A 14,480-nucleotide genomic window follows, 5' to 3' on the forward strand; every position below is an offset into this window, starting at 1 on the left:
TCAAAGTTAAACTATCCAACAATACAATAAAGAACTGGAGAGAAAGGTTTCTTTGGCTTAATCATGACATACAATGGAAACCAAGCAATCCTGTTAAAAGAGTGAGTCTGTTTTGTTTACCTATAGTTAAATCTTGAAAACATTATCACTTTAGAGCACTGACAGTAATATCATGTTTTTTTATGCCGTATTTTTTAACAAAGTCCATGTCCCATTCACAGACCCATCTCTCAAGTGATAATAACTTTCATTTTTTAAGATCTGTTTGCTTTGCTCTCACCTTATAAATTGACCAAGAATTGAAGCATATTGTATTCAGTACTAATGAGCATCAACTGAGTTACACAGGAACGACAATATAACAAGCAATTCTGTGCTCTACCAAAACAAGTAAAGATTCAAAGAAACAGGTATTTTCTAAAATTGTTCCATTAACGTAAGCATAATAAAATCATACTTAAATAATATATACTAAAACAGTCTTACCTGAGTGCATAGTGAAGTCCATTTTTTGTGGCTGGTACATCAAAGGACTGTCATCATTTAATGGAAGTACACATTTCTGAACAAATCTCTTTCTTGCAGTTTGGTTATGGATCTTCTGAGGAGAAAAAGTAGAATTCCTTTCTTCCCCCATTCTTTTATTTTTAAGAAGTTCTATCAATGTAAGAGATTTTTTCCCACTGGACAGTTCTGGTTTTGCATCATCAAATTCATTTAAGAAACTCAGCCCGTCTTCCTCTGATGCAGACACTGACACAGCTTCAGTCTTTAGGCCATTACGGTATGCTTCAAGAGGTATAACATTTTGGGATAAAAAGTCATCACTTGATGTAAATTTTTGAGCTACAAATGGTCTGGGAATAATACGACGACTGTTCAATGCCTTTAAGATTTTTTCATACTTTTCTTCATTTTGCATCATCTCATTCAGAACACAGATTGGAGATTTGTGAGCATCCCATTTGGTCTTTCCAAGTCTTTTCAGGTGGCCTCTAACATGATTTGATAATCCAATCTTAGTATCAAACCAACCACCACAGAGTTGACAAGTGTGTTCAGAAGTGTTTTCAGACTTCTCTAAAGCTAAAAACAATGTTTTAAGAGTAATGTCAAAATTTTTCATTAACTGACCACCCTACAACCAACTCTAAGAAATAAATTATATGGCTCTAAAGAACAAGATTCAAATAAAATCTCAACACCCGCTAAATCTGAACACAGATATATTAGCTCAGATTATCACTGAGAACTTACCTTTTCTAGCTCGCTTAACAGGTGTCCCTGTGCCAGTTCTTTTGAAATGCTGCATTTTGTCACTTGTAGCTATCTGTTCTGGTGATACAACATGACGAGCTTCATAGCTTAATCCTGCTCTGTGAAGATGTCCTCGAACATGATTTGACAATCCAACACCTGTTTCAAATGTTGCTGGGCAGTAAGGACACGATTTCTTTTCAAGAGATAAATCAGACCAATGGAAAACAGAACCATGCTTTGACAATGAAGTTTCTGCATTTTCTAAATGCTGAGGATCATGTATCTCATGCAAAAAATTATTAGTTCCTGCATCTTCATAATATTCAAAATAAAAGCCATCATTTTGATCATAACCAAGAGTTGTATTTTCTCCAGCCTCTTCTTGGCCTTCTACTTTGCTTTTAAATAAAGGGAATAAGTTTACATGTTCTTGATTAATATCATCATAGCTTTCTTCTTCGATAGTCTGTGTGGTATAGTCACCTAATTCAACATTGTCCCAAGAACTTTCATCCTCTGTTTCATAACTATCTTTCTTTTCAGCAGAATTAAGCTTTTGTAAAACAACAACTGTCATTTTATGCAAAAAATCTGGATAGCTGTCCAAGTCTTCACCTTCAACAGAACTTTCTTTCTTAGACTCCTTACCTACTCTCTTTACAGCTACACGTCTATGTTCTTTGAAATTTTCTAGCCTTTTACTGTCAGAATCATTAGAATCCAAAATAAAATTATCATTGGAAGAATTACTCGATGATGAAAACAGATGTAAAGAATTTATTGAACTATCTTCTTTTTTAAAATGCAGGGGATATGATTCACCTGATTTTTTTATCATCCTATAGTTTTCATATTTTTGTCTATATAAATAGTTGCTATTTGCCTTGGCATTAGATTTTTCTTTTTCTGCTTGATGATAATATTTAATTTTTTGGTCAATGCTGCTTTTATTAACAACAGTCCTATGAGAATTGTTTTGATTGCACACGTTTACACCTGACTGGGCAATGCTTTTTCGAGCTTTTTGTATTCTGTGTGGTCGCTTATGGAATTTTGAAAAATTATTTGACTGTGAGGCTGACCCAACTGTTCGTTTTACATCTTGTTTCACAGCAGAATTCTTTGGAAATGTGGTTGACTGTTGCTTAATTAATGTTTTAGGGCTAGCATTATCTATAGGTTCTTCAAGTGTATCACTTTTTCTTTTGTCAAGTTCAAGAGGACTACCAAACGAATCAATGCACGATGATGAATGCAGGTACTCCATGTGTTTTTTTAAGATACTTCTGGCTGAAGTTGTAAAAGGACACATCTTACATATGTAGGTAGTTGATTTTTTGGATGACCCTGTAACAGAGACTTTCATGAAAGCCTTTTTTTGTGTTTTTCTCTGGACCATATCAGAACTGCCAATGGGGCATTTTATCACTGCTCCATGGGCAATGCCTCGATGGCATTCCAACTCATTTTCTGTCACTGCCATGAAATTACACTCTTCACAGCAGTAGTACCTTTTATCTTTCTCATGGGTTTTAGCATGTTGCACAAACGTTTTAGGGCAATTGGTACCAAACACACACTGAGGGCACTGTAATCGTGCACTTCTTCCTTCATCTTGAAGTTCTTTCAATTCACGAATTTCCTCCATCAACTTCTGCCTTCTCTCTTGGTGAATAATCATATGCTTGAGAAGTGAGTTGCGATCTCTAAATGTCCGTCCACATTCTCTACAAGCATACGGCCTTGGGACATTAAGATGGCGAAAGTGACTATTTCCATCTAGATGATACATCATATGCCTGTGGAGGTGCTTTTTCTCCCTAAAATTCACATTGCACTTTGTACAGGGGTAGAATGATGGCTCTTCGGTGCTGAAAGTAGCAGGTGACTCAGAATCACTCTCTTCACATTTCTTTTGTAAGGAATCTGAAAGAAAAGTGCTAGTATGAACTGGTGAACTGTCTTCTCCACACTTATCTGGATTATATATTAGATGCTGAAAAGCATCCACGGAGTCCAAGTCTTCATCAGTTGATTCAGGCTTCACTTTTGATAATGCATATTTCTGAGAGTCTATTGCTTGTAGTTCTTCATTTTGTTCCACAAAATCTACTTCTATTATTTTTGATTTGTGGGGTATATTATTACAATCACTAAAGCAATCCTCAGTATAACGAGTTATCTTGCTTACATCCATTTTCCGCTTTCTCTTTTTTTCTAGACCTACTTTAGAATGAACTGGAGTGTTATCTACTGTGTCTTCATTAGTCATAAGAAACTGAATAAACTCTTTTTGAGGATCCCAGTTTGCATCATTTTCTGACCTAAATTCATCTGTACCTGAGATTCCTGTTAATGTACTGACACAATCATCTTTCACTAGTAAATCTTCACTATCCTCATCCACCTCTACTTGATTTATTAAAGTGCTATCTGACTTTACACTACTCTCTACTGAATTCTGAATGTCACAACCAACCGAAGCAGAGGTAGGTAGTTTAATGGAATGAGTTGGATTCTCAGCATGTGCTACATCTGATAAGAGAAAAGAAACTTGGTGTTGACTTGATTTCTGTGTTGGAGACAGCTGGAGATCATCTGCCACTTTCAAATTTGAACAAGATTCTGTTGTTGACTGATCCACAGGTTGCCCAGTGGCTAAAGAAACACTGCCTTTATTCATACTGGAAGTCTTAATTATGGAGGAGTGTGAAACTGGTCCATTAACAGCAGCTCCTATAGGCAAGATAAAGTTTTCACTAGACTCAGTAGGAGCACCAGCATGTATAAATAGAGTGGACTGGCCTCCGCTTAAGGCTTTTTCAGATTTATCCTTTGACAGTTCATCAGGAAAAGTTAATGTATTGTTTTTCTGAAATGATACTTGACAATCTTTTGGTTTATGAACTCCGCTCTCTTTCTCTGAGATAAAGGTGTTGCCATCGAGTTCTTCGTTAGCACCAGTGATATCGGTGTTTCTCTTCGTATCATCCATATCGCTGGCAAGCCCATTTAATACATTTAGTCTAGAAAATGGAAAAAACAATTTTAGATTTGCAGAGAAAAAAAAAGGACTAAACTGTAATGTAATATTCAAAGTATTATATGTTTTTAAATTAATTTAATTTTATACTTTTCATATTAAGATCTCAGTATTTTTCTTAGAATGAAGAAACATTTAAAAAATTCAAGCATTCTAAGAACATTTCAAAGGATAATTATATTTCTTTCTGCTAGGCAACAACAACCTGATACTATATATATATATATATATGATGTATATAATGTGTATATATATATACATATATGATGTATAGGGAAAGCAAACATACACACTTAAAGCTACAAAAGAAACACTTTAAATTTTCATATATGCATATTGTCCTAAAAAGAAAATAATTCACGTAAAAACATTTATTATCAATATAAATTATAAACACTGCAGAGAAATGAGCATTTTACCATGTAGGCCAGTAACAAGCCACCTCTCAGCAAAAGATATTATTTAAATAAATATGTTTGTTATGAACATCAAAGTCTTATGACTATTTTGATCTTGTTTTAATATTCTCTTAGAATTCTATAAATTTGGTATAAAACCCCTTTATTCATAGAGCTTCCCTAATTTCTTATTCACCTTATGCTTTTCTCAATGAGGAAGGTTTTATGTTACTTTAAACTTTCACACACCTAAGAACCCTCAATTGCAGACATTCTATAAGGTAATTAATTCATCTATAAGCTAATAATCTAGTATGGTGGCAAAAGATATTTCTGAAAAACCATCTAATATATACTAAATTTGTTTAACTTACATAAATATGAAGACATTTCCCCCAAGTCTTTGAGAATACATTTTATAAACATAAGTTATTTTTTTTTAAAAAACCCTTTATTTTATTCTGGATTACGTATAAATTCTGTATAAATTATTTTCCACACCTGTCTTTCCCATTACCTTAACCCACCCCTTTATCTACCTATTGAATTGATAACGCAGTCTTTTTAAAAGGAGACTTCAAAAATTGAGAATATTATCTTTACTAAGATGGTAGTGATGAGTTTTACTGTGAAAAATTCCTTTGACCTGGGTTCATACCCTGTTCTTAGAAATGGTCAGACTACTGGAATTGATGCACTACTCAAAAAAAAACAAAAACAAACAAACAAACAAAAAAGTAAGCTCTTTAAGGAACAGGCTGTGATCTAGTTAGTTACTCCCCTTCCTCTAGATCTTCTAACCAATGACTGACACAGGTGCTCAGATAATACTTACTGAATGAAGTTCTGAACAAATAGTGAATGAAAACACAATTGCAAAACGAAAATAAAACTTCGAAAAGTGTAAGAAAAATATGGTTTTCCTCTTTTGAAATTTAGGTAATCCATTCAAATAATTCAAGTTTTTATCATGGTTTCTGACTTGACTCAGTATGTACAGCAGGGCCCAGAGAAATTCAAGTCACTTCTCTTCTGCCTTTGCAAAGGGCCTGGGTTGGCTCTAAATACTAACTCCAAACTAATCCTTCTTTACTTCAATGTCCTTGCTTGATTTTAAGTGTAGTAATAAGTAATTCAGAGGGCTTTTGAGCAACTTAAAGGAAATATCAAAAAGTATTAACCATGTGAAGACTGTTAAAAAGTTTCATGTTGTTTGCTTTTGTATAGAGCTGTATTTTTCACTTTATTCATTCTCCATACTTCTTAAGCCTTTACTTAGTGACTAGCACTGCTCTAGATATTGGGGATATGACAGTAAACATGCGTGACTAAAGTATTGTTTTCAGATAAAGACTAAAGCCATCACATTTTTACTGTACTTTTAATTCACTTAACATATAATTTAAAAATCCAATATTTAGAAATGAAAATATTTTTCATAAAACTCATCATTTCTATTGTGTTCTGTAAGATCAATTTCATACTTTTGAAAACCTAAATGTTAATCAAAACTAAAACTACCCTGATTGCCTGTTTCTTATTTCACAAACATACACTTAAGCCTCATTACTTCCACATGACAGATCTTTGAATGCAGCAAACACTATAAAAGCATTAAACATATTTTTAACACTGCTATTTATATCAACAATAATGCTCCTGTCCCTCTTAGGCCTTAGAATTCTGTCTTAAGATTGGCACGTTTCCACAGTAATAAAAATAGACTTCCAATAAGATCATATTCAACGGTATCACCCCAAAATGGTGCTAATGCAGCACCCAGCAGGAGTCTCAACATCACATACACAGAAGTTAAAAAGGGGCAGCACAAGCATGTGTTAAGGAGGAGTGTGCAAATGTCAATGAAAAGAAAAAGCAAGCCTTGATGGTATACTATTACTCACTGCTGATGTAGCTCATTAAGTTGGGCAGAAAAAGCAAAATGTCTCAGTCACTACAATCTCATAAATCTGAAATACAACACAGACTTTTTAAAAAAAATATTTAAGCCTGAAAGACACTTAAATTTCTATTCTTGCTTATTATAATCATAGAGGTAGACAAATATATGCTAAGTCAATTTGAAAGCCTATATTAGTTTTTCTCAACAGGAAGCAACGTTGCTAACGAAGTGGTAAATTCAGTGTTAATGAGTGGCTTCACTGTTACCACCTCAGAGGTAAAACCTTCCATGTTCCATGTTCCACCCATCTGTTGTGGTGTTAGAGGTTCAGAGATGGAACAGACGCTTCCCATTTAAAGCAACTTCATTGGTACCCCCTGAACAGCAGGGTGACAAACTATGAGAATACCATGTCGACTTGGAGATTGCATTCTCATTATCAGAATGGCTTCCATAAGAGCCTTCCATAAGTTCATATTCTGAAGTTAACAAATGGTTTCGCTCAACCACATGAAAAAAGACCACTTCCTAAAACACACACACACACACACACACACACACGAATGTTTTTATCTACTAAGTGCAGTTGACCAAAACAAAAACCTAACCAACTTAAATACTGCTATTACAGAAAATGAATCCTTCAACAGTTTCCTTTTGTGCTATATAATACTGGTGTATTTAATAATTACCCCTCCTTAAAGAGTAGTAGTTTATTTTTTTTTCTTAGCACATTAATATTAAAGTGTGTATCATCAGAAACTGAGTAGTAAGCTAATATTATAGTAATAATTAAAATTTTCCTTGCTTAATTTTCAAAATATATTTTAGCAATCAAATGTTCAAATTTTTCTTAATTAACAGTATTTAAGACTTGTAATAGAGGCATGGGGTACAATTAAGGACAAGAGAGCATCAAAATTTGTTGTAATGATTAATAGATCTAGAATTCTGATAACAAAAATAATTATCTCCCTATACCCCTGAATGTTTATGTGGTATTCAGACAAGAAATTATCTGACCTATAATCTAATTTTCTAGTGTATTAGTTTTCAATCTCCTTTTAATCTTATAATGAATTATATAAAGTCAATAACTCAATTGTTACTATCATAAAGAACAAAACATATGAGAGCATTATTCAAGTTAAAATAAGCAAGTTCATAAATTATAATAAACAAACTAATTCTATGCTATTAAAACCTAAATGTCAAGGAATTTTCTGATCTTTTTAGAGAATATATGAAAATCATTAGTATGCCTTCACCTATGTAATCATATAAGCATAGAAATTTCTTCTGAACAGTATTTTAAAAGATACTTTTAAAAATTCACACACTTTATAAAAAGCTGTAAATGGAATTTTAAATCTACATAAAACATATTTCAGTTTCCAGAAAATCATAATGAGTTCTACAGCTATAACTGCCTGTAGTTATATATACTGTATTAAAAAAAGTACAAAGGTCAGATCTGTCTTCAAGATGACAGATCATCACTTATATGCCTCAAGCTAGACTTATTGTCTCAGAAATCTCAAACATCAGTATTTTTGCAAACTATCAGCACTTGTTATAACACCCTCACTACACTACATCTTGAGGTTACTACAGAAGAAATGAGGTGATAATTGCATATTAACATAATTATTCTGTAATCCCTCTAAGCAAGCTTCCCAGGTCACTCAATAATTCAGATTAGACACAACCTTCCTGTCATCAAATCTATGCTGTCCACTTTCTGTTCATGAATAATTCTTTTTTTGAAAGAAAATTAGCTTAATTTCATTCTTTTATGTACATTATTAATTGTATTTATTGCAAGTAGGTTAACATTTTTGGGGTACTTATTACATAATTCCAACCTTTGTCATGTAATTTAAATTTACATGAAAATAAAAGTATGATTTGCCCTCATTCCATATTAGTTCATTAATAACTATATTGCACAGCTATAAATAAATAATGTTGCCCACTAGCTGAGTTAGTTAGATCTGTCAGGTTTTCACAAACCCCATGTTCATGCACATTATCTTTAAGAGCACATGACAACTTCAGCTGGTATATGTGAGCGGGTCAAGAAGCGAAAACTACTCACAATTGTCATTAATTGCAAAACAAATCTTAATTGACTATAGTACATCTAAAATTACAGCACTACTTAAGCCTATACACATTGTACAAAACACACATCTTCTCACCTTGTCTATAAAACAAGGTACACAATATAATCTATTTTAGGAATGGTTATAATGTCCCATATCATAAAGAGTAAATACTAATAAAGAATATCAACATGCATGTATTCAGCATGAGTTTGACTGTGAAAACCATACTACAAAATAATGTAAGATAGAAAACTTAAATAGAGCCTTGCAATGAAGATACACAACTGAAAAGCTTCACTCTTTTAAAGGTTAGGAATTTAGAAGGCAGAACACAGCTAGCTGGTTTGAGTCAAAGAGAATTTTTACTTCAAGATCAAGGAAAAGTAGAAAATAGGAACCATTCAACACTGGCAAAAGGTTATTCAGCAGTGAATTTGGATGGTTCAGCAGGTATCACTGACCATTTGTCAGGGAAAACTGCAGAAAGGAGCACAGTTTTAACAGACTGGACAAATGGAACTTTTAAAGTCCTTACTAGTATGTGCCATACGTAAGTTCCAGAAACAAACTGCAGAAAGTAAGTTTCCTATTTCTATTGAAATGGACCTTAAAACAGCATTACTCAATTCCAAAATTACCTAGAGTAATTCTTTAGTAATTCTTCAGCGTCCGGAAACCCTATGAACCTGGAGAGAGGATGAAAGACACCCAAGCGTTGAGGACTCTCCTTCATAGGGTCGCTAAGAGTCGCCTGTGACTCGATGGCACTTAACAACAACAATTCTTTAGATAACTAGTAACATGTTGGCAAGTGGGCTCCTGAATGACTATGAAAGACTAAAGCACTGAGACCATAGCACTATATGTGCATCATTAAAACTCTAGAGCATAGATAAGGATGCTATTTTACTGATACTACTAAAAATTGCCACTGAATTTGAATTGTCACAGAATTTAAAGAGCATATAATGTTGTTGTTGTTACGTGCCGTTGAGTCAATGCTTGCGACTCATAGCGGCCCTATGTACAACAGCCCTAAACTCTGCTCTGTCCTGTGCTAATCGCACTGTCTCTTACACTCCCATCCCGATTACCCCAGTCACTGAATCAATCCACCCCACAAAGGGTCTTCCCCTCCTGTGCTGTCCCTCCACCCTACCAAGCATGATGTCCTTCTCCAAGGATCAGTCTCTCCTTACAACATGTCCAAAGACTCAGAATCCTTGCCTCCAAGGAGCCACCCGGTTTAACCGTTTACAGGATGAATCTGTTTGTTTTCCTAGCAGCCCATGGTACTCTCAATACTCCTCTCCAGCACCAAAGCTCAAAGGCATCAATTCTCCTCTATCCTCCTTGGTCATTGTCCAACTCTCTGCTGCATAACAAGTGATTGCAAAGACCATGGCCTGTATCAGATGCACCTTAGTCTCTAGAAAGACACCATTGCTCTTCAGTACTTTGGAATGGGTATCCTGGTGGATGGTAGAGCAGGGAAATACATGGGTAAAGACACGTGTGCCAAAGGCAGGGACAACATTGACACTAATGGTTAACTCCACAATAAGAGATATATCTTTCACTTTTTCTAAAAAAGCTGGTCTGTCTGATACTTCTCTAAATCTGAACATTCAGATTAAGACAGACTAGGAAGGATTGGCCATCCACTTCTCAAATAGCAGGCCTCTGAAAACCCTATGTACAACAAGAGCATATAATAGATTATGAAAATAAAATAGGCACATAGTATTTTACTGTTTGCACGTGCGGCACTGCTATGTTTTAACCACCTACTAGAGTTACACTGCTTAGTTGTGTTACCAACCCAAAGACAAGCAGTTCAAATCTACCAGCATCATCATGAAAGAAAGATAAGCAATCTCCTTTCATGCAATTTACAGTCTCTGAATAGCCACTGAGGAGTCAGCAATGAGTTGATTGAGATCTGACAGCACAAAACAAAAGTTACAGTTAACTCGACTAGTTTTATTCCTTAGAAAGTGGCTCTGGTGGCTGAGTGGTAAGGACTTACACTGCCAATCCAAAGTCATAGAGTTTGAATCCACCAGTTGCTTTGCAGAAGAAAAATGGGCAATCTCTTTCCACTATTACTGCCGCCTCTGAAAACCCCTTACATGGTCAGCCATGAGTTGGTTCTGACTGCAGTTACCGTAACATGAGTATTTTACTGGAAGTAAGATATAAATCATACATACCTAAATAAGACAAGGTGGTTTAGTACACTGCAAGTGTGCTAAACCTCACCTGACATATTTTATGAAGCTGCTGCTGATAAAATGAAGTAGGTAAAACAAACTGGAATAACAAATTTACTACCACTGAGTCAATTTCAACTCCCAGCAACCTTCCACAGCTGTAAATCCTGGGAAGACACTGCTCTTCTATCTGCTGTGGACGCCTGGTGGATTCAAACTACTGATCTTTCAGTTAGCAGCCCAACTGCTAATGACTTACCAACTGTGTAGATAAGTGCAAATTATCCACTAAAGCCACCAAAAGAGGGGAAGCTACAAAGTCCCAACTTAAATAAACAATGAAGGGTCAGTTATGAGTTGCTTCCAACTCAAGTTCAATGACAGAGTAATTGAGGAATCAAGGAAAATTCCCTAATGAAATCTGCACTTTGAAGAAGCAAGGAAATAAATGACAGCATTACTCAAGAGTTCTAGTGATAGTATGAAATACTCAGTTTCACATAGTTAGAAAAAGAGAGATGATGGATGCAGCTTTGGTAGGGCAATATGACTCAAAGAACAATTTTTCTTTTTTTTAATTAAAGTAAGTGATAATTTCTTTATAATTTTTCAAACTAATCTCTTTCAACAAGTTGTGTCCAAACTTTGAACCCAGTTGGGCAAATGATACACCCACCAGACAGTTGTCAAATACAGCTATTTAAATGTTTATCTTTCACAGGAAATAATATAGTGAAAACAGGTCATTTATCTAGGCGAAACTAAAAAATTGTGAGATTCACTTTATTGTAGTACTCCGAAATTGAACCAGCAGTATCTCCAATGTATGCCCATCTATTAAAATTATGGTATGGTAGCAAAAGAAAACACTATTGCTTTAAAGAATTCCTTTTAAAGTTGAAGAGATGACTTAACTACTCTTCACAGATTAAACATTTTCATTTTGGGGAAAAAATTAGATTTATCAACAAGGAGATATCTAGATTGTTGTAAGTTATGTTTTCTCCTAATATTCCAAAAATTTTCCTATACCTTTTAAATTCAACCTTTCACAAGCTATGTCTAAGTTATTCAACCTTTCATAGATTATAATATCTCATTATAAAAGTAACATCATTTCATTTGCGTAATTGATTAATACATTAAAATGAACTTAAATTGTCATGAAATTGTAATGAAACCTGAACATTATGATACCCAAAGAATAAATTATTCCATTGCTTTAAAATTTCAAATCATTGAGAAAGGGTCAGCTTTGTAATAATGTGTAATTAGTACTAATCTTTTCATCTGCATGTATGTATGTAATATCTAGTATGTAAATTAATAAAAATTAAGATGGGGGAAACATGGTATTCTGAGGCTTGGAAGAATGAAAAAACTAAGTTTTACTTTATATTTTTATTAAAGGTAAACTTTCTTATTAATCTTAGTATCATTTACAATGGGAAAGTCTGCTGTTAGTGACCTCTCTAAAGTACTCAAGAGCAATGGTGTGTCTCTGGAGACTAAGTTGCGTCTGATACAGGCCATGGTCTATTGCAATCACTTGTTATGCATCAGAGAGTTGGACAATGACTAGGGAAGATAGAAGGAGAATTGATGCCTTTGAACTGTGGTGCTGGAGAAGAGTATTGAATGTACCATGGACTGCCAAGAAAACAAACAGATTCATCCCGGAGAGGGTTAAACCAGGCTACTCCTTGGAGGCAAGGATTCTGGGGCTTCGTCTGACATACTTTGGACATGTTGAAAGGAGGGACCCGTCCTTAGAGAGGGACATCATGCTTGGTAGGGTGGAAGGCCAGCACAGGAGGGGAAGGCCCTCTATGAGGTGGATTGAATCAGTGACTGGGGTAATCGAGATGGGTGTGTCAGAGGCAGTGTGATTGGCACAGGACAGAGCAGGGTTTAGGGCTGTTGTACGTGGGGTCGCTATGAGTCACAAGGGACTCAATGGCACATAACAACAACATGAAATACACTGCACAGTAATCACAAGTCTACAAATAATCCTGATGTACCTTTTCTATCACAAAGCTATCTTTATACAAAGCACATTTTTATGTCAAAAGACAGCTACATTTTATTCTCATAGTTCTAAAAAAGCTCTTACTACATAATTTGAAGTTTAATTTATAATAGAGGTATTACTTTATTCTAGATGTCAATAATTATAAATTTTCACTAAAATGTTACAAAAAGTACTGGGGGAGGTAGGTGCTGTCAAGTCAATTCTGAATTGAGTAAACCCCAAACAGAATTAAATAGTGCCCAGTCCTCATTTGTGCTGCTATATCTGAGCTTACAGCTGTAGCCATCAATCCATCATTTTTACTATGTATAATGTCTTTCTATCTACAAAAACTCATTCCACCTGATACCATATCCAAAACATGTGCGACAAAGTCTTGTTTCTAATGTGTATTCCAACTGTATGATCTTTTGGCAGTCCATAGTCAACAATCTTTGCCAATACAATGGTATTGTATTAATTAAAATTAATCATTCTAATAATGATTAAAATACATCAGTTCCTCAGTCTTCCTTAGTCATTCATTATACAGATTTCATAAGCATATAAGGGGACTGAAAATACAATGGCTTTGCTTTTTAACATTCTAAAGAGGTCATTTGTAGCAGATTTTCCTAATGGAACATGTGGTTTCAATTTTTATTGCTGCTTCCAGGAGCAATGACTTCAGATTTCAGTAAAATGAAATTTCTGGCAATTTTCATAATTTCTGTGTTTATTATGATGATGTTTATTGGCCCACTTGTAAGAATTCTGGTTTTCTTTATATTATGCTACAAGCAATACTGTTGTTGCCTTTGATCTTCTTTTTTCTTTTGCTGATTATTTTTACGTTTGTTGGTCTTCTTTTTTCAAATGCTTCAAGTCCTTGTCAATTTTAGCAATTAAGTGTTTCAAGTCTTCTCAAATTCAGAAGGTATATTTGTGCCATCTGTGTATCACAAGTAGTGAATGAGGCTTTCTTCAATCCTGAAGCCAAGAGCTTTTTCATCTAGTACTATATTCCTGGATTTTCTAAGTACACAGATGGAATTAGTAAAATAAAAAACTACAACCCTGATGAACACCTTTCTTGGCTTTAAATGATTTAGTATCCCCCTGTTTCATTCAAATATCCACCTCTTGTTCTAATAGAAAATATGTAATTTTTGAAAATTATTAATAAACAAACATGAAACTACATAAATATGATTTCTGATTTAAATTTTTCAGGCTTACTCATATGCAGAAAGGAAAGTACGATTAATAGCAATAATCTAATGGTACTAAGAGAATGAGAGAATGCTAATTTCCAATTTACCCAACTTAGAAAAGCAAAGTATTATCAATAATACACTTAATTTTTAAAAGTGACTGAGACATAATTAAAAGTAAGATCCATTAAGGGAAAATAGAAATTTTATTAACACTCATCAACCAATAAAAATATATTTCTATTAATCTTTTTTTTAACACTATTTTTGTAACTGAAGACTACTACTGAAGATACTTTTTTAAATAAATAATAACTTATAAAAGCA

The 14,480-nt window shown here is 34.3% G+C and overlaps 1 protein-coding gene across 2 annotated transcripts in view; it reads right to left on the reverse strand.

Moving 5' to 3' along the window:
- The window catches only part of ZNF644 (zinc finger protein 644), a 109,804-nt gene that overhangs the window by 18,173 nt on the left and 77,151 nt on the right, over positions 1 to 14,480 (reverse strand). The window contains exons 3-4 of one of the 2 annotated variants that reach the window (XM_006898957.1): positions 1,258 to 4,286; positions 487 to 1,086 (exon numbers count right to left, since the gene is read on the reverse strand). The exons of the other annotated variant lie outside the window; for it this stretch is intronic. Coding sequence (XP_006899019.1) covers positions 487 to 1,086; positions 1,258 to 4,286 — 3,629 coding nt within the window. The remainder of the gene's footprint in view (positions 1 to 486; positions 1,087 to 1,257; positions 4,287 to 14,480) is intronic. 2 annotated transcript variants of the gene reach the window in all.

This window comes from Elephantulus edwardii, unplaced genomic scaffold, assembly GCF_000299155.1.
Source record: "Elephantulus edwardii isolate Elephantulus edwardi_28Jun2011 unplaced genomic scaffold, EleEdw1.0 scaffold00242, whole genome shotgun sequence".
NCBI lineage: Eukaryota > Metazoa > Chordata > Mammalia > Macroscelidea > Macroscelididae > Elephantulus > Elephantulus edwardii.